The sequence below is a fragment of the Mustela putorius genome, unplaced genomic scaffold (genome assembly GCF_011764305.1).
Source record: "Mustela putorius furo isolate JIRA1106 unplaced genomic scaffold, ASM1176430v1.1 tig00000228_pilon_pilon_pilon, whole genome shotgun sequence".
Taxonomy (NCBI): Eukaryota; Metazoa; Chordata; class Mammalia; order Carnivora; family Mustelidae; genus Mustela; species Mustela putorius.
In genome coordinates, this window is record NW_025421322.1 from 16,005,101 (window position 1) to 16,032,899 (window position 27,799).

The 27,799-nt window shown below is 31.1% G+C and overlaps 1 protein-coding gene across 1 annotated transcript in view; it reads right to left on the reverse strand.

Moving 5' to 3' along the window:
- Positions 1-27,799, reverse strand: part of CSMD3 (CUB and Sushi multiple domains 3) — a 1,237,422-nt gene that overhangs the window by 720,492 nt on the left and 489,131 nt on the right. The window contains exon 7 of the mRNA XM_004743466.3: positions 20,979-21,290. Coding sequence (XP_004743523.2) covers positions 20,979-21,290 — 312 coding nt within the window. The remainder of the gene's footprint in view (positions 1-20,978; positions 21,291-27,799) is intronic.

The following is a 27,799-nucleotide window of genomic DNA, read 5'->3' on the forward strand; positions in this document are numbered from 1 at the left end:
ACTTTTTAAAAATGATAAACGATAATGACACCAAGTGAAATAAAGGAAATCTATTCAATTGAAAACCCCAGCAATTAAAAAAAATGCAACCTGATTTTATGAGATATTTAAATATCAATTATTTTCTTTTAATAACCAGCATGAACAATAATGCAAGAGACACATTTAACTTCTTCAATTACAATTTAGAAAGCTTTAAATATTGATTTTTATAAGATTTTATAAGGCTAGATAACTTTAGGCAATTAGGTTTTGTTCATGCCATGAACTGGAAAAAAGCAATATTGGTTTTTGTTAGATAGTTTAAATTAATCATTTCACTAATTCTTACTTGCTATTTTACTCACTTAGTTCATATCATGGGTATTTTATTGGTTTTAGAAAATTTTATGTGATTCATTTCTTATTAATACCTCAAAAGTAGAAAGGTAGAGACAAGGTCTGATGGTTTGCTAGAATATATAATTACAGACTATTTATTTCAACTATGTTTAAAAAAAAGGAGGAAATTACCATTGGAGTAGGATTTAAGAGACCCGATTCTTAGAATTATTAGTTGTTGTGTTTTTCACAAGAATATGTCTTTTTACCTCAGCCTTTTCTCTTAAAATAAAAACCTAAGACTAGACAGCTCAGTCACTCTTCATAGTTCTGAGATTATCAGCAAAATAATGACCACCTCTGTCTCTCAAGTTGTGCTGTTGTAAGTCTCTTCTACTCTTTCCTCATGGTAAACCAGAGTTTAATTCTACTGGAGTATTCAACTGCTCTAAAGATAGCTCTGCCACTTTGTGAATTTTCCTTAAATTTCCTTAAATTCTTTCCTTAAAATGCTGTCCTTAAATTCTTCTTAATAAAATAAGCATTTTATATTTGAGGCATATTTTTGGATAATCCCAATTAAACATGGATTATAAATAGGAATTCTACCTCGACTTTCCTTTGCACTCTAAAATTTGACTTCAATTATTACAGATGAGCCTGAAGATTTTATGGTAGTTTTAACATAAATCTGGACTTTTTTTAAGGAATAAAGAAAAGTAAATGAAAAATGGGTAAACCCAAAGGCCAAAATTGAAGAAAAGCCCAGAAAGTAAAAAAGAGCTCAATTCTGTAATGTGTAACTGGGAATAAAGAATGTTGAAAACTATAGAGAGGTGTGTGTGTGTGTGTGTGTGTGTGTGTGTTTGTGTGTGTAATATTTATGTAAGGTGCTTCCATTTAGACTATGTGGTTGAACAATACCTAAATAGCTAATCACCTCAGACAAAAGAGTTTTAAATAGTTTCCTGATTCTAAAGAGACGCAACTTTATTATTATTGTTATTTTCTCTCTTAAGCATCTATTTTTCAATTTAAATTGAAGAAAAAAATCTGTCTTTTAAAAAAAATATGTTGTAATACAGATGCAGAAGAGGGAAGGCCAGGGGAATATCCATTTTACAGGAGAAAAAGGAGTGAATGGAAAATAATATAAAATTTTAATTTACAAAAAACTTTATGTTAAGCAGTAAACATATACTTTAGATCTTTTTATGATTTCAATAAAAAGAACACAAATGTATATCTCTTTAGAAAAAAATTAAAGGACAAATATTGCAAATACCAATTACAAGACCTACTCTAAATTATGTATCAGTGAAATATTAAATCGAAAGCTTATGCCATAAAATATAGATTTTATTATGTATTACAAGGTAGATGTATTAAATAACAACATACCATTAAGCAACAAGTGCTTCTATTAACCACATTTAAATTATTATAAAATTAACCTGATCTTTTTAACAGGTATATCTCAGTAATAAGCATGTGAAATTTATTTTATCATAGAAATAAACTAAAATATGTTGTCTATAAATACAGGTTAAAAAAAGTGTTAAATGATTGTGTGCTGTTTGTGTCAACTCCTTTCCCTGATCTTCTCAAAGGCAGAAATAGCATTTTTTTCATGTGGAGCGTCTGAGTGTATGACTGAATGAACACATGCAATACGGTAAATCTTGGCTCATTTAAAGATATTTGGTTGGATTTCCTTTATTAATCATAAATCAGAAGGAAAAAAGTGATAAAAGAATGAATGTTCAAGTAGAAGTAGTTTCATATATAAAGCTATTTTTGAATATATAAAACTATGTATGTTCTAATATTTTTTTAAAAGTCCATTAAATGCAAGACATGTAGACATGTGCAGAAATATCTGTTTCCTTCTGCTTTCCACATACTAACCAGTTTTGTTAACTTTTTATTTATTGCTTTTTTAATTTTACTTGTGCTTTATTTAGCATAAGGGAAATGATTTATAATATGGAAAAAGTCTGGAGAAAGGACTATTATTGGGCAACAATCAAATCCACAATCCACCTTTTTTTTTTTTTTCTTTTGTTAGTTGTAAGCCCTGGACACTAAAAAAAAAAAAAAAAAAAAAAATTGTTTATGTGATCTTTGTTAAAGTACTTTTAAACCACTGTAGGGGATTAACACTGCAGTATTTTTCAGATCGATTATTATTCTGTTATCTTCAAAATCAATTGGAATTCTAAAATGCATTTTAAAACTTACAAAAAATGGCAATTGATGTTTCTTAAAACTCGTGTAACTTCCATGTTTAACTGTTCCCGCGATCACTAAACTTATGAAACTTGAAGTCATAAGACATCTCCTGGCTTCAAGTTCCTTATTTGAAAATTAATAGCCTCCTTACTACATAATCACAAAAGTCATATGCCTGCATTTTTTATACTCTTTCATTGCTACATATATATAGTATGCAATTTTGCAGAACTATGACCTTTGGAGAAGAAAAGAAGACACATGTATTGTTAGGGAGAAGATAATTTTTTCATTGGAAAAATATTTCAGATTTCTAAGAGACTTTAGTAGAAGAACAATGGCATTATTCACTGTTCCCTTCCATTTTCTACCTAGATTATATTCTAAAACAATAATAAAAAATAAAACAAATGCCACATTCTGTTCATGTTATAATCTTCCAAATGTATAGTATTTATTTTGGTCATTATTTATATTGCAAGTTTCAGTAGCTGCATTATAAACCTGTGATTAAATAGTAGTTCTTTGGAAAAGTAAATCCTTTCTTTTGAGAAAGTGAGTCATTCTATCTTATTGTTTGGGGGGATCAGTTTTGCCTCATTTTAGCTTTTCAAGTGCACAATAATGCCTTTCTTTTCTAGTGTGTTTTATATCATTACACTTGGATGTATAATTCTTCTTATTTTGATGTATAACTCTTCTTATTTTGAATTAATTACAATCATATCTTTATCTTTACACAATAAGTAAGTTACACTAATAAAATAATTTCCTTTAGGTTTTGTTTTAGTTATTAATACTAATATATGCATGGGTTGTTTGATTTAGAGATGATAGCACATCTCACCATTGACAGTAGATTCATTTACCTGGGTATAAAGAAATATAATCAGTATTTGGCTAGGAATTTTATTACAGGTCATTATCGTGTTATAGAATGGTGTGCTATTTGTAGTCTATCACAGGGGTAGGAGATGGGAGACCTGTGTACCAGTCCCAAAAGACATGGGATAAGTTATTTAACTTCTCTATTCACTTCTAAGAGATTTGTTCATTTATTCTCAAGTATTTAGGTGTAGAATTTGGACCAAAGGGAGAAGAAAGACTGATATAATTGGAATACTTGATTCTATCCCAAATTTAAAATACATAGAGAGATAAAAGAAGTATCAAACTGTGTTAAGAGGATGCATTTTTGTTTGTTTTGTTTGAAGGAAGTGCTAGCTCCATGTAACTGACCTAAGCACATTAAAATTTAACACCCATTCTCTACATCCTATACTGGCAGAACAAAACACTTCTTTGGGACATATTTAGCATGAAGGAGGCTAATCAGTGGCTTCTTCCACATCATCCTTGGAAGAAGAAATATCAAGAATCTATGCTGACACTGGAGTACAAGCTAGGCAGTATTCTTAGAGCGTCTCCTTAACCATCTTTCATATAAGGTTTACCCCTCGACTCAAATATCTGAGAATAAAATTTTGCATTATAAACATGTTTGTAGTATAGCTTTTAAAAATGATTGGAAGTATTTTGCAATTAGATCATGTTTCTCGATTCCAGACTAAAAAGGATAACAGAAATTCAGCCAAATATTGTAAGTGGCTTCTGAATCTTTGTGAAAAGTATTCTATTTCACAATATGTTAAAAGGAGAGAAATGATACTGGACGCCATTTAATGAAAAAGGCAGTGGTACAACTAAATATGTTCAAAAACACTGAAAAGGCCATTTATAGAGACTTACATATTAGGCATATGTAAGAGTCAAAATATTCTCAAATTTAAAATGATGGAATTAAATCAATTAAATGTAGTAAGAAATGATATATATGCAATTCTGAAATTATTTAAAAATCTAAAACATTATCCCTTTTAAAATTCCTAGAAATAAGTAATAGGTTCAGATACTCTAATTTTTTTTAAAGCCATAAACTTTGATTCATGCTATCAAGCAAGTTTGTGCCTAGCAGGGAATCTTGTGTATCGAGTATATAAACATAAAACTATGTGTTGTCCAATTTTTAGCTGAAAGAAAATTTACAATTATATATTGTACCACTATACTTAAATTCTACAACAGATTTCAGGTATCAGAACACACCAAGAGTTTAATAAATGTTAGTTATTCTTATCATTGTTAATACCAGTTATAATTTTAAGATCTAATCAGTTTCAAAGGCTAATGCAATTAGGGCTGCAATATACTAAAAATTTCCAACGATTCTGGGTCACGTCTTTTTCACTGTGTACAGATATGGTATATAAATATATAAGCTAAATCATCTACTTTCCCTGGATTTCTAAATATATCTAATGTCTAGATATATCTCTATCTATATCCATATCCATATCTGTATCTATATCTACCATCCCTAAACCCTTTGGCCAAAATAGTAAATTTTGGCCAAATTTTAAATACTAAATTGTAAATTTAGTAAAGATATATAGAAATGTCCTTAGACATGCAATCATACTAGTTTTTATGAACATACGTATCATTATTCAGCATATTTTAAGGCATTCTTGTAACAGGCCCATTTTCACTTTTACAAAAGAAGATTCTGAAGCTATAAGGTCTTAAAGTTTTAATGAGATCAATCTAGACCCTAAATCTTTGAAATCTTATTTTTCAATCATTTTAGATTGAGAAACAAGTGCCTTATTATTTTTTTTTTAACTTGGGAAACCAACAGAGTGACTAGAGTGGAAAGGAGCCATCATACTTTATGAAATCAATTTCTTAATTTTCACAAGTCTGAATTAATTTTGTTGCTTTATATTTGAGATAATAGATGACCAAATACTTGAAAAATCACACAACTAATTATACGATAGAGACTCTAAAGTTTGTGCAGGGGCTTTCTTTCCTCCCAGAAATGGAACAAATTCAGGAATCTAAAACACTTATGTAGATAACAGCAGATCCACCCGCAATGCTTGGCTTAACAGGTCTTGCAGTTACAGCGTGCTGTGAAATGTCAGGATTAGAAGAAAAATATGAGATTTTTTATATTCTCTTTAGGGATTCTTATAATTGGCGTAATAAAAGTCACCATATGGGAAGAGTCACCATTGGTGTGGTTCACAGACATTTTTAAAACTTTTAAAACTGTCTTAGACTTTAATTGTTTCATCCTTATTTTTCTGATAGCTTCAAATGAGCTTTTTAAATTATCTTTAGTTCTACAATTAAATATTAAGATCCACTCCATTCATTTTGCCAGGCCGTTTTTTGTTTTGATATATTCTTTTGAATAGAAATTATTTTCTAGCCATTTTGTAATTTCTGTTCTTTTTTCATAATTCTCATATTTTTACTAAGGAGAATTTCACTAAAAGTATAACATGAAAAATGATAACATTCTTTTTTTTTTTTTAAGTATAATGCTTAGGACAGCCCTGTTTTCACAAGAATGCCTTAGGGAATATGAGGATTAGGCAAAACTTCCCAAATAATCTCAACAACAACAAAAATATATACAACAGCAGGCTTATTAAAAACACAAAAAGCAAAAACAAAAAACTTTTTTTATTCAAAATAAATGAAGTAATTTTTGTCAAATATTTGTTTTATACTTGACATCAGAGATCACTATAACGCCTTCTAATACAAAACTAAGTGGCAAAAAAACAACTGCTTGAATAACAGTGACTACAGTTAATGAATATCATCAGATTGAGGCAGTGGAATATATTTGTCCACTACAAATTTCATTGGTATGTGGAATAATTTTAAATAAAAAATCCAGGAAAATATTATTATTCTAATAAGTAACAATATTTCCTCACCTCTCTTGTTTCAGATTATCATATTTTATCTAACTTCTTCACTGGAAGCCTCAGGGTCATTGCCTGGCTTCTGCTTAAAACAAGCATGGACGGGCTCTGATACTTGTATTTGATGCAGAGTTATACTACAAAACAAATGATGTTGAGGACAGCAAAGAACTGATCATAACCCATCTATGTTCTATATTGTCTACATACTTTTCCAGATCTATCTTTGTCCTTGTTCTTTGTGCAGAAGATTGATCTGAATAGGCTACATCCTGCCACATAAACTGTGGCATTGTCTAGAAGGACTGATGCTAACTAGAGACTTGTTTGAAAAGCAAACTACTAAGCCCTACCACAGACCTACTGAATTAGCCTTTATGGTTTAAGAAGATCCCCGGATGATTCTCCTACACATTTAAGTTTGTGAAACGCTAGATTCTAACAACGGGCTGCCTTGTTCTCTGGAGAATTCTACCAAGAGGGAGGGAGGGAGGGAAATGAGATCAGGATGATTCTGCAGGGTCTCTCACCATTACTTTGACTGGAGTTGACTAGGACCTTAACTCAAGCTCACCAGTTTTTTCATACCAGACTAATACACATATTTTTGTCCAATATCTCCCTCCACTCATCCCAGTGGGTCGGCAAAGGTGGAGCCTAAGTGCTACTACTCTGCATTACAGCGTGATCCCTTGTGGTTTATTTACATCCACACATTTAGAAATATTTCCTTTGTAGGTAAACCCTTCTTGAGTTAGCCCATATTCCACTGCTCCCCAATGGATTCTGAAGGATATAACACTGGTACACAAAAATCATTGGAAATATGTATTAAATATCTCTTAATGTATTTAAAACCACTCTTACACTTCAAAAGGTAACATTTAAGTAAAAATATGGGTGGCCATTGCTCATAATTCTATCACTAGAGCTTACTCAATTCCTAGCGAATGCTTTGAAGAGCTAGAACACATATCTACTTTTTTTTTCTGTCAATTACTTTGCTCTGCCCAAGAAGCAAAGAAAATTCAAGGATAAGGTAGCTAAGATGGTAAGTGATCTGGCTGTACTAAACTTAGAAAGCAACTGAATTAAGGGTAAACTGGCCAAAAAAGAAAAAAAAAAAAAAAAAGTAAACAGAAACCTAAAATGAACTGAATGCTATACATTACTCCGGTGTAATTTATACTTGAGATCAGTATGGATAGTGTTAAGTAAAGCTGTATATATTAGTTGTTACCAGAATTCTCTATCAATATTGCATTAAACTATCTATATTTATTTATACAGAAATAACTTAAGAAATTTAAAACTCTGTGTTATTTTCTTAATTTGTTCACATACTTTACCTTATATATAATTTTTATACTACTAGAGCATATTTTCTTCCTATACTGGCTCCAGAAGTGGGCTGTTTTCATTTATTGGTTGTGTATCTAAAGCATGGGTGCTCTATGCCTACTGTTTTTTGAACCACAAAGTATCGACTCAAAATTGGATGATTTTCCTCCTTTCTACAGATGTAAAATGGAGAAGTGCAAGTAGATTGCCCACGGTCATACATATGTTAGCTAAGTATGTTCATTCAATTGACTCTGATACTTCAATACTAGTGGTTATACCACCTTCTGACTATGGAATAGCAGCATTCCATATATTTAATCAAAACTCTCTAGTGTATATCCAGAAAACCACAAATAAATGGGGTTAGTATATACTATCCTATTTTACTTTTTAAATCAAAGCTTATCATATAAAATTTAAGTGGTCAATAATATCTGACTTTAAGCATGTTTCACTTTAATATAAAGTAGAATTGGCATCATTAACTTAATATTGAATGGAGATATTGATTATTTACTTATAGTACCAAGTATAGTCCTATGGCTTGAAGTCTCTTAATACTTTATTTTAAAAATGTGAACAGATGAATAAAAAAGGTGTAGTACAAACCAACTGCTATATGAATTTCAAATCATCCTGTAATCTTCTTAGTTAAACCATCTTTGGCTGCATTCCTTTCTAATGGAAAGTTCAGGAGAGTCGATTTTTTTTTTTCTTAATGTAAGCCTTTTAAATGAAAAATTTCTACCTGTTCTGGGATCTAGACAAAAGTCAGTCTAGAAATTTTTCACTTTAATCCCATTTAGTATTGAGGAAGAAATGCCATTTGAAGAATATTTTAAATAAAGAAAAATCAACCATCAGCACTAAAAAGCAACAGTCCATGATTTAGAATATAAATGATGTAATTGTGAAGAGAAAAATATTCTATGCAATGCACCCCAAACCTAATACCATGCTGTTCTACCATATATGAAGGCTCTGCTCTTCCTAAAATTGTAAAACTTAATTGTGTGATTTCACTCTGTGCACAGCAGGGCAGCCATATGCTCTAGAAAACTACATGCAAGGGAAGCAGCTTGTTGCAAAAGTGGGTGAAAATGCCCTGAAATAATTCTGAACAAGTTAAAAATGTCTCTAACATAGGACCATTCTTTCATACTCCAAAAAGCAGAGGAGTCCACTTTGGCACCAACTTTGAGCACAAATAGAAAGTCTAGCCCCTTCAAAATATTTTAACAAGGGAAAAGATTTAAAAGTGACAAGCATCACATTTACTGTGACCATCATTCACAGGTAAGATAATGAGCTCTGGTAACCATCAGGGGAAATCAATGACACATAAAACCATTTTCATCTCCAATCTTTAAACTTTCCTTTTTAATGTAGTATATATTTTCTTCCTCTGTTTGCCCATTCTATAAAAATAAAAAATGGCATGTTAATATAAGGAATAAGCTACTAAGATATATGATTAACAATTACTAAAAAGTGTAATGATGGGGTTGAAAATCTGAAAAAAAATAGCATTTATGAAGACCATCATTCTTGAGATGATAGTTCCAATTAATATGAAAAGATATATGCTTTCTAAAATCTACTCAAAGGAAAACAGAAACACGGGGTCATCAGTAGTTCTTAAAATCCTTGCAAAGGAATAACTCAAAAGCATGGCTTGAGGGGTAGTATTGGATTAAAATGTTAAAATAGTTACTTGCAAATTTCTCAGTTGTGAAAAAAATGTTTTTGTTGCTTAATATTGTCATAAAGGTCCTCAGGCATTCAGGGTATTTTTATCTAATACTTTTTTAAAATACATAAACCTATTATCAAGTAAATTCTAACATTTTATTTTTTCTCTTCCTTCTCCCTTAAGAGCAACTTATTCAACAAAATATAAAAGAATTAGAAATATAAAAATATATTCACTGGTATGAATAGCATAGTTTTGACAATTTTACAGATGTGATGAAATGTGGTAATGGAATAGAAAGTGAGGATGATAATCAATAAATAATTATGTATTTAAATAATAAATCGGTACATTTCTAGACATGGATTTTTAAATTGCTACAAATATTGACACTGAACACAGTTTTCCACCACATAATATAATTAGGAAAAAGTCAAGAGAACAATGAAAAAAACAAAACAAAAAAATGACAAGATATTGATAAAGCATGCAGTAGTCAATATTTATATGTAGTACGCTCATCTAAATGTTAATAATTCCCTATCTATTAAATATATATCTATTTGACCAATATCAAAGTTTTTCCATAAAAAATCAATAATTAATATAATAAAAATATCTTACAAGAATCGTATGTAACCAGATAATTTTCAAAAAGTTATAAATTATTCTGTTATTACTTATGTTATGCATCATGAAAATCAATACATCACTTAGTCTCATAAAGAAAGACCTGGGAATTCAAGCAGGCAAATGCAACTTGCCATTTCTATTAAACAGAATATAATGGTTAATTATTCAATCATGAAAATATTTGATTTGATAATCAAATTTTGTATCCTTCTTTTCACTGTTTTGCTTCATCTATAAATTAACTCTCCAGAGATTTGAAACATAGTAAGTAAAGGGAAACTAATCTTCGTATTTTTTCTTTCTGTTATTTGATAATACATTTTTTAAAAATCCTTTCAAGTTATAGATTTTAGCATAAAAGTTAATAGATTAATTAAAATTTGATGTGGAAATGCTTTCAACAGTTATCCATACATTCATTGATCTTCCCAGTGAAATCATAACTAATATAATTAGCTTTGTCATTTTTAGGAGTTGACAGAACTATTGTCATTAAAATTGACCCAAGAAATCCATCACCCTAAAATATCCCCTCTACTCATGAATTTCTCACCACTAGAGTAATTCCTACAGAATTAAAATATAACTTTTACTATAACTTATGAGATAGTTTATCAGCATTGGGAATATTTCAAGTGAAGAACAAGATCTCTTGGAGAGTAGAGAGAGAGCAGGTAGTATCTGACAAGTAATGCTCTTTCCCCATGACAATATCCTCACGTAAATTCTTGCTATTCAGTGTATCAACATAACCTGTAGTCTTGTTAGAAGTGCAGAACCCCAGATCCCACCCAATTCCACCAAATCACAATCTGCATTTGAACAAGACTGCCAGGTGATTTATATTCACATTGAAGATTGAGAAGCACAGTCTAAGACTTGGACTCCCAGTCTCTATCAACTATTATTTCCACCTCTGTATACATTACTAATTTGTCTGTCTGCTCCTATTCAAATTTTTAATTTAATTTCCTGTTGAAATAACATCTTAAAGAAAGTTTTATTAGGGGTCGCCTGGGTGGCTAGGTGGGTTAAAGCCTCTGCCTTTGGCTCAGGTCATGATCTTGGGATCCTGGGATCAAGCCCTGCATTCAGGCTCTCTGCTCAGCGGGGAGCCTGCTTCTCCCTCTCTCTCTGCCTGCCTCTCTGCCTACCTGTCATCTCTGTCAAATGAATAAATAAAATCTTTAAACAAAAAAGAAAGTTATATTAGATAATATCACTTCTCTGCTAAAGACCACCAGTGGCTTCTGCCTCATTTAGATTAAAATAAAACTCTTTACCTCAGCCTAAGAACCTATATGATCTGTGGTTTCCACCAGTTTCCCACCTCATCTCCACCCCTCTCCTCCGTGGCCACGGAACTCCAGCACACTGGCCTTTTTCTCAAGCAAAATTCAAACTCCTTCTAGCCTGTTGTTTTCTCTATGTGATAAGCTTTCTCCTGTGATCTTAACATGGCTGTCTTCTTCCATGATGTTCAGGTCTCACTTTAACTTTTACCTCCTCAAAGAAGCCTTTCCTGCTCTCTAAACTAAGGTAGTCACCCATACATATCACAGCCTGTTTTAATTTCCTGCACGATCCCTGCTACCATGGTTGTTTTTTGTTTATTTGCATATTGTCTTTTTCTCCTCAATTGAATATAAACTCAATGAAGCAGGGTCTACTCATTTTTGTTCAATGTCACTTACTCAAGAACTGGAAGAGTCTGGTGTGTAAGTAACTCAGTAAATATTTGTTGAAGAAGGAAGGAAGGTAAGGAGGGAGGAAAGAGGGAGGCAGAGAGGAACCAAGACTGTGAAAGAAAATAACTGAGAAAAGAAACAGACTGAGAAAAAGAGATGAAGGGGAAAAATCCAGAAAGTCAAAAAAGGAAGGAAGGAAGAAGAGGAAAGAAAACAAAAATGAAAAGGAGATCCTGAAGAAAGCAACTTTGTCATCTTAGACACTAACTTAAAAGGCTAGAATTAGATCCTCAGATGGAGAGTTTTTAGAATTTAAGGTATATAGGTAGGCACTGATATCCAAAAGAAGTATTTATTTGGCTGAGTTCTCATCTATGAAAATAAGGAGAGAGCCAATCTTCAACTTCCTTGATATTAGTGCTGGCCACGTCTATGACTGTTTTAACATTGGCTATTACAATGGGATAACCATAACAATAAGATCACATCAATTCAAACATCAAGAAGAAATAGAAGATGATGGTAAATACATTTAATTAATATATATCTGGATAGATTTATAGACACTTGGGATTAGAAGGGGCAGTAACAATCATATTACTGATAAACTCTTTGATGCTTAAATGCTTTCTAAATATCTAATTTGTCCATCAAGCTATGCTTGAATATCTTATTAGTGATTTGGGAATTTACTGATTCCTGAAACACAAAATCTGTATTTGAACAAAACTTGATGTTAGAAGTTTTCTTTATAATACTTTTTATCTCCCCGTGGTTCCATAAAAGTTCTACAACCTATGGCCAAACACCTTTGATCTCTCTTATAAATAATAACACATCACACATTTGAAGATAGCTATAACTCATCCCCACTCACATATCGTATTGATTCTGTAGCAATTCTTTTTCTTAGATGTGACAGATAATTTTTCTCTGTAGTTTTATCCCTACCAATTTTCCTTTAAAAATAAAGACCATATTCTACTTCTTTGGAATTCATCACATGCTTAGCAAACAGATAATATGTTCAATAAAAACCTTAATATTTGATGGCCAAATATCAATATCCATAAATATCTAAGTAATCATGCATAAATTAACTTCTCTATTGTGCTATTGCTTTTGAAGATTGAAAAAGAGAATATGTTCTAGATTTACAAGTGTATACTCTATAAAACTATTAATAGAATTTTTGCAAACAGTATTAGTTGCTTACAAGCTGTTGAAAATACTTAAAATTTCACATGTAGCCAGATAACCTATTAGTGGAAGGCCTATAGTAGACACCCAAAATCTATCACTTCAATACAATAAAGTTTTTGTCATATTACAGGGTTTTTTTGAACAAAGTTGTTATGTATCAGAATTTGATATCTGAATTAAACTAGAAATTTCAGCTTGTCTGATAGTGTTTTCTCTTTTCTGTTAAGCAATGTAAGTGCTAAGATGAGCTAACTTGAAGAAAATATTGCTAATGACAAAAATGAAAAAAAATAATGCTTTTTTTAGATTAAAACTGCTGAGCTAAAATGAAGTTTTATGCTGAATTAACCACTCTTATCTTAAAGGTGAAAAAAAAAATAAAAAGAGTTCTAGTAAAAAACTAATGATTAAAAGAGGTTTCCTTTTAGGTTGCTATTATAAAGAAGGGGGAAGTCTACCTCATATTCAATTTTAGTTAAATGTAATTTCCTATTAGTAAATCAAACTGAAGCTCTGTTTGATCCTATTGATATGATTAAAAATACTATTAAACATACTATGGAAAAATTGACTACTATGGAAAAACTGACTACACTATGTCAGGGGTGGGAGGTTGGGGTACCAGGTGGTGGGTATTAGATAGGGCACGGTTTGCATGGAGCACTGGGTGTGGTGCAAAAATAATGAATACTGTTATGCTGCAAATAAATAAAAAATAAATTGGGATGCCTGGGTGGCTCAGTTGGTTAAGCAGCTGCCTTCGGCTCGGGTCATGATCCCAGCATTCTGGGATCGAGTTCCACATGGGGCTCCTTGCTCGGCAGGGAGCCTGCTTCTCCCTCTGCCTCTGCCTGCCATTCTGTCTGCCTGTGCTTGCTCTCTCTCCCTCTCTCTCTCTGATAAATAAATAAAATCTTTAAAAATAAATAAATAAATAAAAATAAACAGCAACTATGGCTACAAAATGCTCATAACACATTTGACTCTGCAACATGTTATAATCATCTAAGTTAATATGCTACTAGGACAAGCAATAAAAGAGAGTTTATAATTATATATCGATGTATAGGAACTCTTCAGAAGAATATATCCACATTTTATACTTGAAAACAGCAGCTAACAATGCTACTCATTAACAGCTAACAGAACTTGTCTACATATTGAAAAAAAAAGATATATTTCATAATACAAAAAATGTTAAACTAAATTATGTGGAGAAACACATCTTAATGATTATTTTTTAAATGGCATGACTATAAACTTCCTGAGAAAGAAACACCATTGTGCCACTCATCTATATTACTTTAACATTAATAACATCTAATACAAGGCTTCGAATATATTAGGCCCTTATAAATCCTGGATAAATGAAAGAAAGAATGATCTAGCAATATAAACTAGCTTTTCATTACATTCTCTGCCGGGCCACAATTTTCTTTACACAATAACGATGTTGTATTAGATGAATCTGAAATATTCTAGATAATTCTCAAGTATATAATTCTAGAAGTACAGGAACACTCTACTTGTAATGTTTTAATTATGTTATTACATAGGTCCTGTTATCTTAATTGAGCCTAAATATCTTAGGGCTGAACTATACTGAACTATAGGGTTTAGGGATTATTGAAAAAGGTGTTTTAAGTAAATATTAATAATTAATTTCAAAAGAACCTATTGTTAAGGTAAAAGTATTTGGGTGAAATTTAAATATTACTATATATTATTAGATCATCTAATTTTAGACATCTGGACATTTTGCAAACTAAAAATATCAATTGTTTATAGATTATTTATATAAATGTAAACTCCTATCAATATAGTTGAACACTTCTTGTGTTTATTTTGGTATACACTCCTCATATTTTTATTCAGCACAAGTATCTAGTCAAACCATTTTCAATGCATCTTGTGATAAACACAATTTACTAGTTTGAAACTTTGATTCCTATTTCAAAAACTAGTTCTAATATCTTCTATACAGCCTTCCTCAACTTATTACATTCAGAAGTATTTAGTCACTTTCCTTTCTTCAACAGCATTTCAAAAATACTGTTCTGGGTAGTGTTTCTCACAATGATTTTTTAATTACTATTTTTTTAATAAATTATACAGACCTCCTGATGGCATAGCTTGCATTCTTCATTTTTATACCTCTCCTCTCCAGTACAATGTCATGCACACAGCAAGAGTTAAAACATATTTGATGAATAATAATACAAGTAACAGTAATTAGTATTTGCTGAAAACAAGAAAACAACTGCGCTGTATTTTTCCACACAGCTAACTATGACGCAGGTTTTCTCCATTACTAAGAAGTTGAGCTTTTAGAGTTGAAGTAATTGCTCAAGACCAGAGAGCTAACAAGGGGCAAATACAGACTCAGTCTAGTTCTCAAACCTAGTTCCCAAACCTCTAGTTCTCAAACCTCTCAAACCAGAACTAACTAGCAATGCTGGGCAATTTGGTTTTAACTTTCCACTGGGGAAAAAATACCTAACATTTTTTAGCACTTCCATTTAATACCATGTTTAACCCTCACAGAAACCCTACTGTAATACAATGACACTATTTTACAGATATGGAAATAGAGCTCTGATAGTTCGTGTAACCTGCACAGGGTCTCACACATAATAGGTAGCATAAGTGGACTAAAATCCAGTCAATAAAAGCTGGGACTATTGGATGTTATGACCACAGGAAACTGTGGTGTGTGCTAGTACACAGTTTAAAGAAGATCTAAAACAACACTGTTTTTTAGTATTCTTTCTTACTTTTTATTTCAATGTTGAAATTTTTTTTAATAGAGAAAATTGGAAATGGTTTCCTTTTACTGAATAAGTAGAAAGTGAAAAAATATTTTAAGAAGATTATTGAAATTGAGTTAACTGATTATTTATTTACTTGTGTGTGAGAGAGAGAGAGAGATTAGGAGTGAGCACAAACAGGGGGAGCAGCAGGCAGAAGGAGAAGCAGGCTCCTCGCTGAGCAAAGAGCCTGATACGGAACTCAATCCCATGACCTGAGCCAAAAGCAGATGCTCAACCAACTGAGCCACCCAGGCATCCCAAATTAACTGATGTTTTAACTATAGTATAGTAGGAAAATTAATTGGAAGAGTATTCTATAGAGAATTGGAGATATCTTTGATAAACATTCAAGTTTTTTCCTACTTATTCATTAATGGTGTGTCTATTATTAATAAAGTATCTAGCTATGCTGATTTATAGTAAGTTAATACATAGATTGAGTCCACAACACACAAGTACAAGTACCAAATACTATGTGCAATTTCTGTGTCCATGTCTCCTTTGAGTTTATAGTGATACTGATGTAAACTGTAAGTACTTTAATTGCCTCAAATTATTGAGAATAAATTGGAAACTAGTAATGATCAAAAGATATCACAAGGGGCATCTGGGTGGCTCAGTGGGTTAAGCCTCTGCCTTCTGCTCAGGCCATGATCTCAGGGTCCTGAGATCAAGGCCCGCATCAGGTCCTCTGCTTGGCAGGGAGCCTGCTTTCTCCTCTCTCTCTACCTGCCTCTTTGCCTACTTGTGATATCTCTCTCTGTCAAATAAATAAATAAAATCTTAAAAAAAAAACAAGATATCACAAAATAAAAACGAAATTACATTCCCTCTCTCTCTCTGCCTGCCTCTATGCCTACTTGCAACCTCTGTCAAATAAATAAATAAAATCTTTAAAAAATGAAATTGTAGTGTGACTAAAGAAAAATTATGAAAAATTAAATTATCATATAGCATAAAATAGCATGGACTTGAACACCTCAAAGGAAACTAGGCTATCACAATCTCTATCACATATATGCTTTAAATGGTAATGACTTTCAGCAAAATAATATTCATTGCATAACATTAATATTTATTCATATGAAATTTATCAACTTTATAGTTTTCTTGGGTTTAACTATAAATATCCTTCGATTTTATAAATGGATAAGGATTATAAGCAAGTCACTTATATCTAGTTTTATGTTGTGAATTTTGAAGTGGTAATATATAAAAGCAATATACTATTGTGGGTTCATGAGAATAAGATGCTTTTTATGAATTAAAATACTGAAATATATAGATATTTGAATATATTGAAAATTATAATTTTAAGACTTCTAAGAAATTTAAGTGAAAGTTTTAGTGGTCATATTATAAATATAAATCCATTAGTTTAACAAATATTATTTAAATATGTCTATGGTTCAGAAGCTGTTCTAAGCCCTGGGAATACAGCATGAGCCAGACTACGCACTCCCTTCCTCAGAGAGGAAAATTTTATAGGTCAAGCCATAGGGCTAGTGATTACAAATGCAGGAGAAGTACAGAGTACAATGGTGAGTTAAAAGAGAGAAAACTAACTTTTCTGAAGTTGATAATTTAAACTAAAATTTCAAAAAGGAATTAGAATGATATGATTGAAAGGATGGAAAGAATAGTTCATAAAAGCGGCTTCAAGTAGAAAAGAACACGCTATGTTTGGACAATTAAAAGAATTTCTGTTTGGCCAAAAAAAATAGAGTAACTATGAGAGTCCTGCAGGATGAATTTGGAGATACGGACAAAAGCCAGATCATGGAATTTCTTGTGCGTCATCACCAAATCTTGGCTTTATTCCTAAGATCATGGAGAAGCCATTGGAAGCTTTAATGCAGTGGTGTGATGTGATCAGGTTTTATTTATTTATTTTTATATTATATTATGTTAGTCACCATACAGTACATAATTAGTTTTTGAGGCAGTGTTCCGTGATTCATTATTTGCATGTAACACCTAGTACACCATGCAATACGTGTCCTCCTTAATACCCATCACTGAGCTAACCCATCCCTCCAACCGCCCTGCTCTCAAACCTTCAGTTTGTTTCCTAGAGTCCATAGTCTCTCACGGTTTTTTCCCTTCCTTCTCCTAATAGCCTCCATGCTCTTCCTTATGTTCCACAAAGAAGTAAAACCATATGATAATTGACTTGTGTCAATTGACTTATGATATGATAATTAACTTATGTCAATTATCTTATGTCATATCATGTCAATTATGTCATATCATTATTGACTTATGTCAACTGATAATTGACTTATGTCAATTATCATATGTCATATCATATGTCAATTATGTCAAGTAAAACCATATGATAATTGACTATATGATAAATGACTGCTTGACTTATTTCACTTAGCATAATCTAATCCACTTCCATCCATGTTGATGCACAAGTTGGGTATTCATCCTTTCTGATGTGTGAGTAATAATATTCTATTGTGTATATGGTCCAGGTTTTAAAGACAATTCTGCCTACATTGTGGACCTTGGAATAGAAGAACAAAAACTGATTTGTGTTCTTTAAAATACCTAGAAAAAAACTAAGAAATTAGTTTTGCATTATGTTTACTGACTCATTCACTATGTCAATTAAATGACTCACTGTCAGCATATACCCTGTAACTCTTTGAGTATCTAATCAGTGATGAGCTTTACAAAATTTTTCTTGTACCACCAGATTAATTTCTCTGTTTCTTCCACTCTATCTCAATCTCTTGAAGGAGGGGGGTCATCTGTTATCTTTATTTTCTAGAACACATCCTGGTACTCAGTAGACATTCCAGGTATGTCTGGTGAGCTGGAATTATTTTTATAAAGAATACTGCTTTGATGTCAGCTGATTCCAATTTAGAAATTTGGCCCTGTTAACAGTCAAGTTTTCAAAGTCTATATTGTGTCTGAAAATATAGCTAAATATTGAGTGTTTTCAAAAGCATTAATAGACATAGGGATGATATACCTCTTTTATTTCTAACATTGACCTAAAGTTTTTAATTCAAAATGTTAAAAATTTGTGCCTCAAATGTAATAACTAGGTATCTGAAATCACTGAAACAGCAGATTACTGAAGAAGAGTCAGAAGGACTAAGTCTAATTCATATAGAAATTTGATGAAAGTATAATAATTTAAGTCACTGAAAAAATAATATACCATTTAGAACGTTTTCCATACATATAATTTAAACATAAATAACTAAGAAATATTTACTTCAAAAGTAGATGGCACAACCAAATGGCTATTATATCCAAAAACACTATTTTAGAAAGAATATGCAAAAGGATGAAACATGTATTAGCTCTAAAATAGAGTGAGAAGACTATGACAATTGAGAAAACTTGAGTACTGACTTAGAATTTATCAAGGAAGTAATACGCTTAATTAAATTTATTTATATGTGGTTCAAAATTTTAAATTGAGTAATTTTTTTTTAAAGATTTTATTGATTTATTTGAGAGAGAGTTAGAGAGAGCATGAGCGAGGAGAAGGTCAGAGGGAGAAGCAGACTCCCCGTGGAGCTGGGAGCCTGATGCGGGACTCGATCCCGGGACTCCGGGATCATGACTTGAGCCGAAAGCAGTTGTCTAACCAACTGAACCACCCAGGCATCCCTAAATTGAGTAATTTTTAAATCAATTTTTTATTCAATAATATTGAATAGTATTATTTATTTACTCTACTGTTTATTCTCTTTTCAAAATGAATTATTTTTCCTAGTTCTATAAAATATTAATTTATAACCCCAGAGTTTCTCAGATCACTTGGTGGTAAACTTTGACTCCAGCAGTATTTGTATTATTACTTGATTTATATAATAAACTTATGTTTGAGAATTATCTGTCTTTTATTCAATGGATTACAGAGTTGTCAGTGTTAGCTCATGCAGTTTTCCAAAGAGAGTGAAAAAACTGAAGGGAAGTTTTCTTTAATAGAATAACATTTACACTTTTAAATTTCCTGCTACTAAGAAAGAGTGTATACTTGATTAAGCAAATCATCAATTTATAATTACTCCTATATTCTTAGCAGTGGAAATATGGTATGAAAGTGAATAGAGAAGCAAGGTGATATTGATTTAATTCTTTAAAGGAGACTACTATATGTTTAGAATTCATTTTAAGATGGTTAGTAAAGAAAACTAAAATACTGTCAGTATGAATTTTGATGGAAATGAATTTCTGATCTATTTCTGTATGATTTTCAACCAACTTAAATAAAGATGTCTTTGTGTTTCTCCTTCATGTACACTGAGCCAGAATGCTTTCCATCACTTATATCGTGCTCTGTATAAACCATTCCTAACCGCACTACATAAAACATAACCATTTTGGAAAACACATGATGATGAGTTGGAAATAGAGTTGGAGTAGGTATTTTGTACTTGAAACATGTTCAATTAATTAGTATTTCCACCAAAGCATATATCAATATAAGTGAAGTAAGTCCCTTTATTTTTGACACTACACTGATTTTTTCTCATGAACTGCTCAATGAAACTTGCTACCAAGAAACAGAAAAATACACTTGCTACACTTCCTAACTTTGTAAAAGGTAGGCTTACAACATTAATTAACTGGAAAATTAGCAACATATGATTTGGCCTTTTTACTATAGAAATTAGAAAGTTAATGGATATTTAAATTTTGATCCATAATCTCAATGAATAGCTGTTACCTTTTCAAAATGAGAAATCTCAGTACAATCATATAGCTCAGGCAATAGGTAATTTAGATGTAGAAGAGAAAACTTCATAAAATAATCACCAGATAGAATGCTTCCATTGTGTCCAAATTATCTATTTTCTTAATTGTTCAATAGCATCTGTGTAACATAAAAATTTCATGCAAATGCTGAAAATTGCTACAAAGGATAAATAACCAATGTGTCAATATGCACACTTATTAATAGAAGCTGGCTATTTTATTTCAAATTAACTCAACATCATAACTGGCATGTAATATGCAATAGATATTTAGTACTTGTTTTTATGATCTCTTTTATGCATTCTTTTCTTTCTACTTTTACCCCCACTCCCACCCAATATTTGCATTTCACTTTTTTTTTTTGTGTGTGCTTTCAAATGATTCAGGTTTTGGCTATTACTATCTGTATTTTTCAGCTACTTTAAAGTTTTTCTTTTGCTTCCTACAGTTTGGCTCTCTTTCAGCTCATTCTCTACTTGGAATCATTACGAAAATATAGCTTTTGCTATAACTAAATGGGCACAAGTAAAATAACATCCAATACCTCTATGAGTAACAACTGCAAGCTCTTTAGTTCTTTCTATCTGTTCAGCATTTCTTGGTCTTCTCCTTGTACTTTGTGTATCTGCTTGATGAGGAGAGAGCCCATCCTTGGACGTGTTGGGGTCCAGACCTGAATTTCTGAGATTCGTAACTTGCACTCGCTGTTCCACGGAAAGTCTATGGATGGTGACAGCTGTAACACTGGATACAGTAACATCTGCAGATGTGCTAGCAACAGCAAAAGCACCAGTGGAAGTCCTGTTATGCTCCTCTAACTCACCAGTGGAGGTAGTGTGGGCCAATGTAGAAGAACCTGTGGGACACAGTAGCACTAGATGCTAACTTTTTCTTTTAAATTTTATTTTTTTCTGATAAGTTTAATAAATTATATTCCCTTCTATTACCTTAAGGATAACCAACATGAAGAGGCAAAACACAATCACGCCCCTAGAATGCGAAGTAACCAGATCAGATGATTGCTTTGTATCACTCAACCTATGAATAGATATCACACGCAAATATACCACATTTGCACTGTAACACATTTTGGGGCAGGGAGGCGAAGCAGTAAACCCTTTATGTTGCACTGAATCAATCTTCTTTGTTATTTATCTACAGATGAATATTAGCAATGAATTCCTGGCAAGTGACAAATTTTGACAGAATGGGTAACTGTGTAACCACACTTTTCTCAAAAAGTATGCTTCGAATAGTCTGTGCCATATCTCTTCATAATTTCTGGGAAAAACATCAAACATTTCTATTTTAAGATAAGCAAGTGAAAGAAAATTTAAAATCAAAGCCAAAATTAAAACAAAATGATTTAAAAAATAAAGCTCTGAAATAACTATTCTATGTAAATGTCTATCTTAACCTCACTTGCCGGAAAGTCGCCACATGATAAAATGTTCAATGTCATGAGCTATACATGCTTTAGACTTTAGTGGGTTGTTTTTGTATTTTTGGTAATATTTTTCGCTATTTTAAAGTAAAACTTGAGACTAGCCAATTTTCAACTTCTTAAAAATAATATTTAGAAATGATTGAAAATTAACTAATAGCTCAGAACCTTTATTCATACAAAACTAGCTTTAATAAATGGTTGCGAATATCCAAATGTCTCACAGGCACTTCGAGGCATATATTTCTCTACATTCCTAACCTTATTAAAGATTCATAGTAATTTAAAAATAGAGTTTAAAGGTGCCAAATTAGGGTTTTCTTTTTCTATCACCTAAACCTTTTTAAAAGATTACCCATGGTAGGACATAATTCTTAAAAAATGAAAAAAGTAACTTATAATAAAAGTATAAAATGGAATGAAGATACATTCAAAATGGTCTTGACATCTAAAATGCTTAACAAGAAAAAAATACTGAATTTTGGAAGTACAGCTACAAATTAGGCATAATCATCAGGTCCTGCTTAGAAAGCTTCTTAATATTTTTTAAGGCAGGTGAGTGATATGTTTTCATATACTTGCCTTCTCAATAAATTGCATCTTGAACTTCTATCTACAAAGTATAATTAGATATTGTAGCAAAAATACAAGGAATATTTTAACCATTCTGCAAGAAGAAAATAGCTTAACCACTTAATGTGGTTTGGGCATGCTCTACATTTTTTTTTCCCCCTTTTATGTTGCAGGCAGGTGGCTAGTAAGACCAGTAATTCTGATTTCTGCTTTAAAGCTGAAAGGAAGTCAAACATGGGGTCCTCTCATTCATAAGCAAATAAAGGGATACATATCTGCTACTAATTCTGCCAGCCTAAATTATTATACCTTGGTAAATTTGATAGAGAAATTCAAAAGAATTAAATTATTGTATTTTGAGGGAGCCAAAGATAAATATGGTATGACAATTATGAGATTATTTTAAAGACCTTTAATATACTCTAAAACATCAGTCAGGAAGAAGTTGCTATTGAGTATTTATCCAAGCCATTTTGTGAATATTACTATCTCCTAAATCCATGTTGGTTACGCAAATTGGCCAATAAGATTTACTAAGCTAATATTTAGTAAGATTTTTCTTTAATCATATGATTAAGCAATAACTATGCTTGCAAGACTAACATTTAGTAATTAACCTCAGGATAGATCAGGTATTTGGAATGCCCATGTGCTTATTACTATAAAAACAATTACCTGATTCGTATTATCCACCTGGGGAATTTAACTGCACCTTCCACTTTAGAAAGGAAGTATAAAATCAGGGAGGATGAAAAACTAATACTGGAAAACTTTGTATAACTGTATCGAAATTTCTAGGCTTTCAGTTTTAGTTTAAAAAAGAAAACCACTTAACGATAAACATATGTTGCAAAATACAGTCTTAGAAGTATAAAAAAAAGTGCACACTATCACAAGTCAAAGTTCTAGCCTTACTACAAGGAATAAACTGGATAGCTATTTATTATCTTCCATCACTGAAGTCATTACAGCTGATCATGAATAATCTCTTGAGTATGGGTCAATAATTCTGGGGTAATTCTTGGGGATCTATGTTGCTTCTGTAACTAATCCAAAACCTATAGACCAATTCCAAATACCCATTTTCTTGAAAACAAGATAAATACAGGTCTTGACCAAATTTGAGAGTTAAAACTGATCTTTCGTAGCCTTTAGATCCAGGATTTGCTAGCAATTCCAGACTTAAAATCTTCAGCAACAGAATTCTATTTCTGGCTAGTGGTGGTGGTGATTCAGTACTAACCTCAGCTTGAATGTAGAACTGGATGGAAAGTTGGAATAAAGGATTGAATAAAACAATTTATCTAACAATCATACTCCAAACAGATACATATTTCAACCAGATATTTTACTAACTAGCTCCAATGTTTTATGTATATTTTGTGCTCATATTCTTTCTTCCTGACACTAGAATGCAAGCTCCCCGAATGCTGAGATTTTTGTTATTCTGTTCCATTCACTGCTGAATACCTCGCATCTAGAACGGTGTCTGGGACACAGTAGATGCTCAAGAAATATTCATCAAAAGAAAAAATAAGTGAATAAAGTTAATAATGTTAAAATAATATTAACAATAATAAATAAAATGAATTTCATAAAGGAAATATGATCATAATTTTTACCATGGCAAGGTCATATTTCAAACATATAATGAAGAGAAATTCCAAAGGGAGGAAAACTAACAATTTTGTTTTTAACTTTCAAAGTCATCATTTTGGAAAAGTGTGGAACCTGAAGATTTATTTGCATAAGTGAGAGTTACTTGAAGATTTGTGTTATAATTCCCAACCCTTAAAAGCATACAAATTTTGTGTGAAATGGGTTTATTTAGAATGTTCAAATTTCTGTAGAGTGAAAAGTAATCATATCTTATAATAGTAGGAGACATAGGTGCATCTAGATGTAGTTAAATATGTTTGATTATAAAATGGAATAACTTACATAAAAATAACATTGATTTCCTTTATAAGGCAATAAAATCATCAATCACCATACAGTTATATCATATATTATATAATCATTTTATCTAAAATGTAGACTAATTTAGAATACTGGTTTTGGTACCACTTTAATTTGGCAGTGTATGAAACACAGATTTTAAAATTGTCAAAATGCAACAATTACCATTTAACAGTTTAAAAACACTCAACAGTTTTGCATACATAACTGTTTTATGAGGTAATTGCCAATGTTGAGAAAAGTCTTAGGATTATATATAGCAATAATTCATTATTAAATATATTATATAGCTAATCCAATATTAAAATATATGTTGTTTTCTTTCAGAAATTTAAGTATGCTACACAAATAAACATTATCTTTAATAGCACAGTATTAAATGCATTTGTTATACAACATACAACCCAAATTAAAGAATAAAATGTACATTCAGAAAATCCATTCTTTGTTTGAAATCAAATTATGTATACAAGATGTGTTTTTCACAATTAGATTATCCTGCCATTAAATTACTGGAGATCTATTTAAAAATAAGATGTTTACAATATAAACACAGGTCTAAAGTATATTTTATTAATATTCCTTAGTAAAACATTTCTCAATATAACAAAAATAAAATGAAATGGTTTACATATATATGCATGCTTCTATAAATCATAACTATATGTCATCTTTGGAACTATGATAATGGAAAATGACATATGTTACACATGTAAATTGGTAAATTTACTTAACAGTAATCCTTACAATATTAAATTTAGATTATATTATGCATTATAATGAAAATTATGTTTTTGAAGTCTTTCTTATTTCAACAATATATCTTCAAGAGGCTGAGCATAATTCTTATAGAGCCATTTATAAATGTGTCATTTAGAAAGTGTAACAAATGAAAACTCATTTCATAATTGAATTTTAAACTGTGATAAAATTTTTAGCCTTAGATTTTTAAAACAATTTTGTGCAACTCTGCTTTGTAATTATTGTCTAATTTACAACAGAATTGAAGAACAGAATATGATGCTAGAGATATAAGTGGATGGCCCAATATGTACATAGCTACATAAGTTCATGTTAAAGATAATTACATGTTCAAATAAGTGGCTTTTAGATATTTATGTTGGCATGTTATTTTATATAAAAATATATTATGCTCCATTAATTTTAGTGAAACATTTGAATAAAGGCTTAACAAAATAATTTTAACTGTGGTATTACGATATATAATTTTGTGGTATTACGATATATAATGAAGAAAAATGCAATAAACATTTAACATGAAAACATGCAAAAGGAAAAAATACAAAATAACATCAAAATAAAATCTAAATACAACTAAAGCAACAATTCTATTTGAGCCATTATTTAGATAATCTAGAAATTTTAGCATATGTAATTTAATGTGTATGTTACAGGTCTTCTTTTATTTACTACTACTTAGATGAACCAAAGAAACATGTCAATAAGTGAAGTAACTCTTGAAAATTAATTGCAGTATGTGGGTATGAATCAAAACAAAGCTACTGCTTTGTTACATGCTATAATTTTTAGGAGGCATATTGTAGTCAGGTACATAACTTAGGTATTTTCATGTTAAACATTATTAATTCCAGTATGCTAAGATCTCTATAGCTTAGTATTTTTCAGTACAAATTAGTGGATGTGTTTGTACCTTGAATATTAAACCTAGAGAAGAGATGGATAAACTGAAATAGAAATTAGCCCTTAAAGTGTAAAAGAAATATAATCTACTTTAACTGTTAACCTAGTATAAAACTGTCTCTCCGATTAGGAGAATTTTAGGTGAAACAATCCTGAAAAAGAATAGTTTGTAATTTAGTTTTAAGGAACAGGTCTATATTAGTATTACAGGGTTTTTAATATTAAAATGCTATAGTTATGTTGAAACTACATGAGATTATGTTATTATCTAACTAAATGAATATAAGATACTCTTGATGATAAGATGCACCTTTAAGAAGAAAAAAAAATTCTACCAATTCAACATAACATAACAATGCAAAACCCCTGTCATCTGCATTCCGATTTCTGAAATGTTAAAATGTGAAAAGATATAGATCCTTATAGAGTGAAAAAGAAATCAGTAATTCAAGTAACAGATTTCCTATGATCAGAAATTAATTTAATTAGGTGTATACTAATTTAGAAATAGAACTGAAACCTTAAATATAGATTGTCTTTCTGAATTGAATCTGTATGTATATTTCTATTTATATTATATGTTCTTATTCAGATTTCTAAGCATTAAATAGGGAAGTTAATATTAAATTTTGCAAATGGATTTGTTATTGTTTATCAGGTACAAGTGATCAGGTTGATTTAATATGCAAAGTGAGTGAATAAATACTTGCAATCTAAGCTGAAAGTGATGATAGGAAGATTTAATGATACATCTACTAAATTCGCACTTACTGTGAGTAAATAAACAATCATAAAACAAATACTCAATAAGATATTTACTAATGTCAAGTTGTTTACATATGAGATAAAAATCCCATATTCTGAATTAAAATGTTGACAAATCCACAGGCAAAGCAAGTAAATATCTTTATCTAAGTGAAAATACCAAAAGTTTTAGAAAGTATATGGAGAGTATTATACAGGGCAACCATGACAAAAAATATATATATAAAACATATATGATAAAGGTATAACATATATGTTGCAAATATCTGAACGTTATACTAAATAACACAGTTTTGTTATAAAAATGTGAGAAAATAGACATCTCATTCCTTAGCAGGTTCTAAAAGAACCTGCTAGGGAAAACTTTTTAAATAGAGAGTTTCAAAAGTCTTGAAGTTATTCTCTCTTAAAGGACCATTTCTTGTTTCACCTAGTTGATTTAAGTAAAGGTACAGAATCAAATTTTCTCATCCAAACACTTTGGAGTTCTCGACTATGCATAGTGGTGGATGCTAGAGGTCATTTTTTAATGCCCAACCACAGGCCCAGGCATGTGGGCCTGTGGTTGGGCATTTTTGAGTGCCCAACCACAAACACACACACCACTTATAGGAATAAATATCCACAAAATATAAACTGAAGTCTTTAGTATAATTAAGCATAATGCTCTTCCATAAAGGTTACAATACTGACAATAAACTTTAAAGACCTGGGTTTCAAAATAAAATTGATGTCACCTTTGTCACATTTCATAAGAATGTGAGAAAGGGACAGATTGCCCCTCCACACCTTTCTAGAACCATCTCCTAGAATCTTGTATTTTTAGGCTTCTCTCTTACAGTGGATCTTATCTGTCAGCTAAAGTAGAAGTATTTCTCATTCAACAAACAAAAAATGTAACTTAACACACCCTTGTTTAATTTCCTTACACACCGAATCTTACAGAATAGCTGCCAGTTACC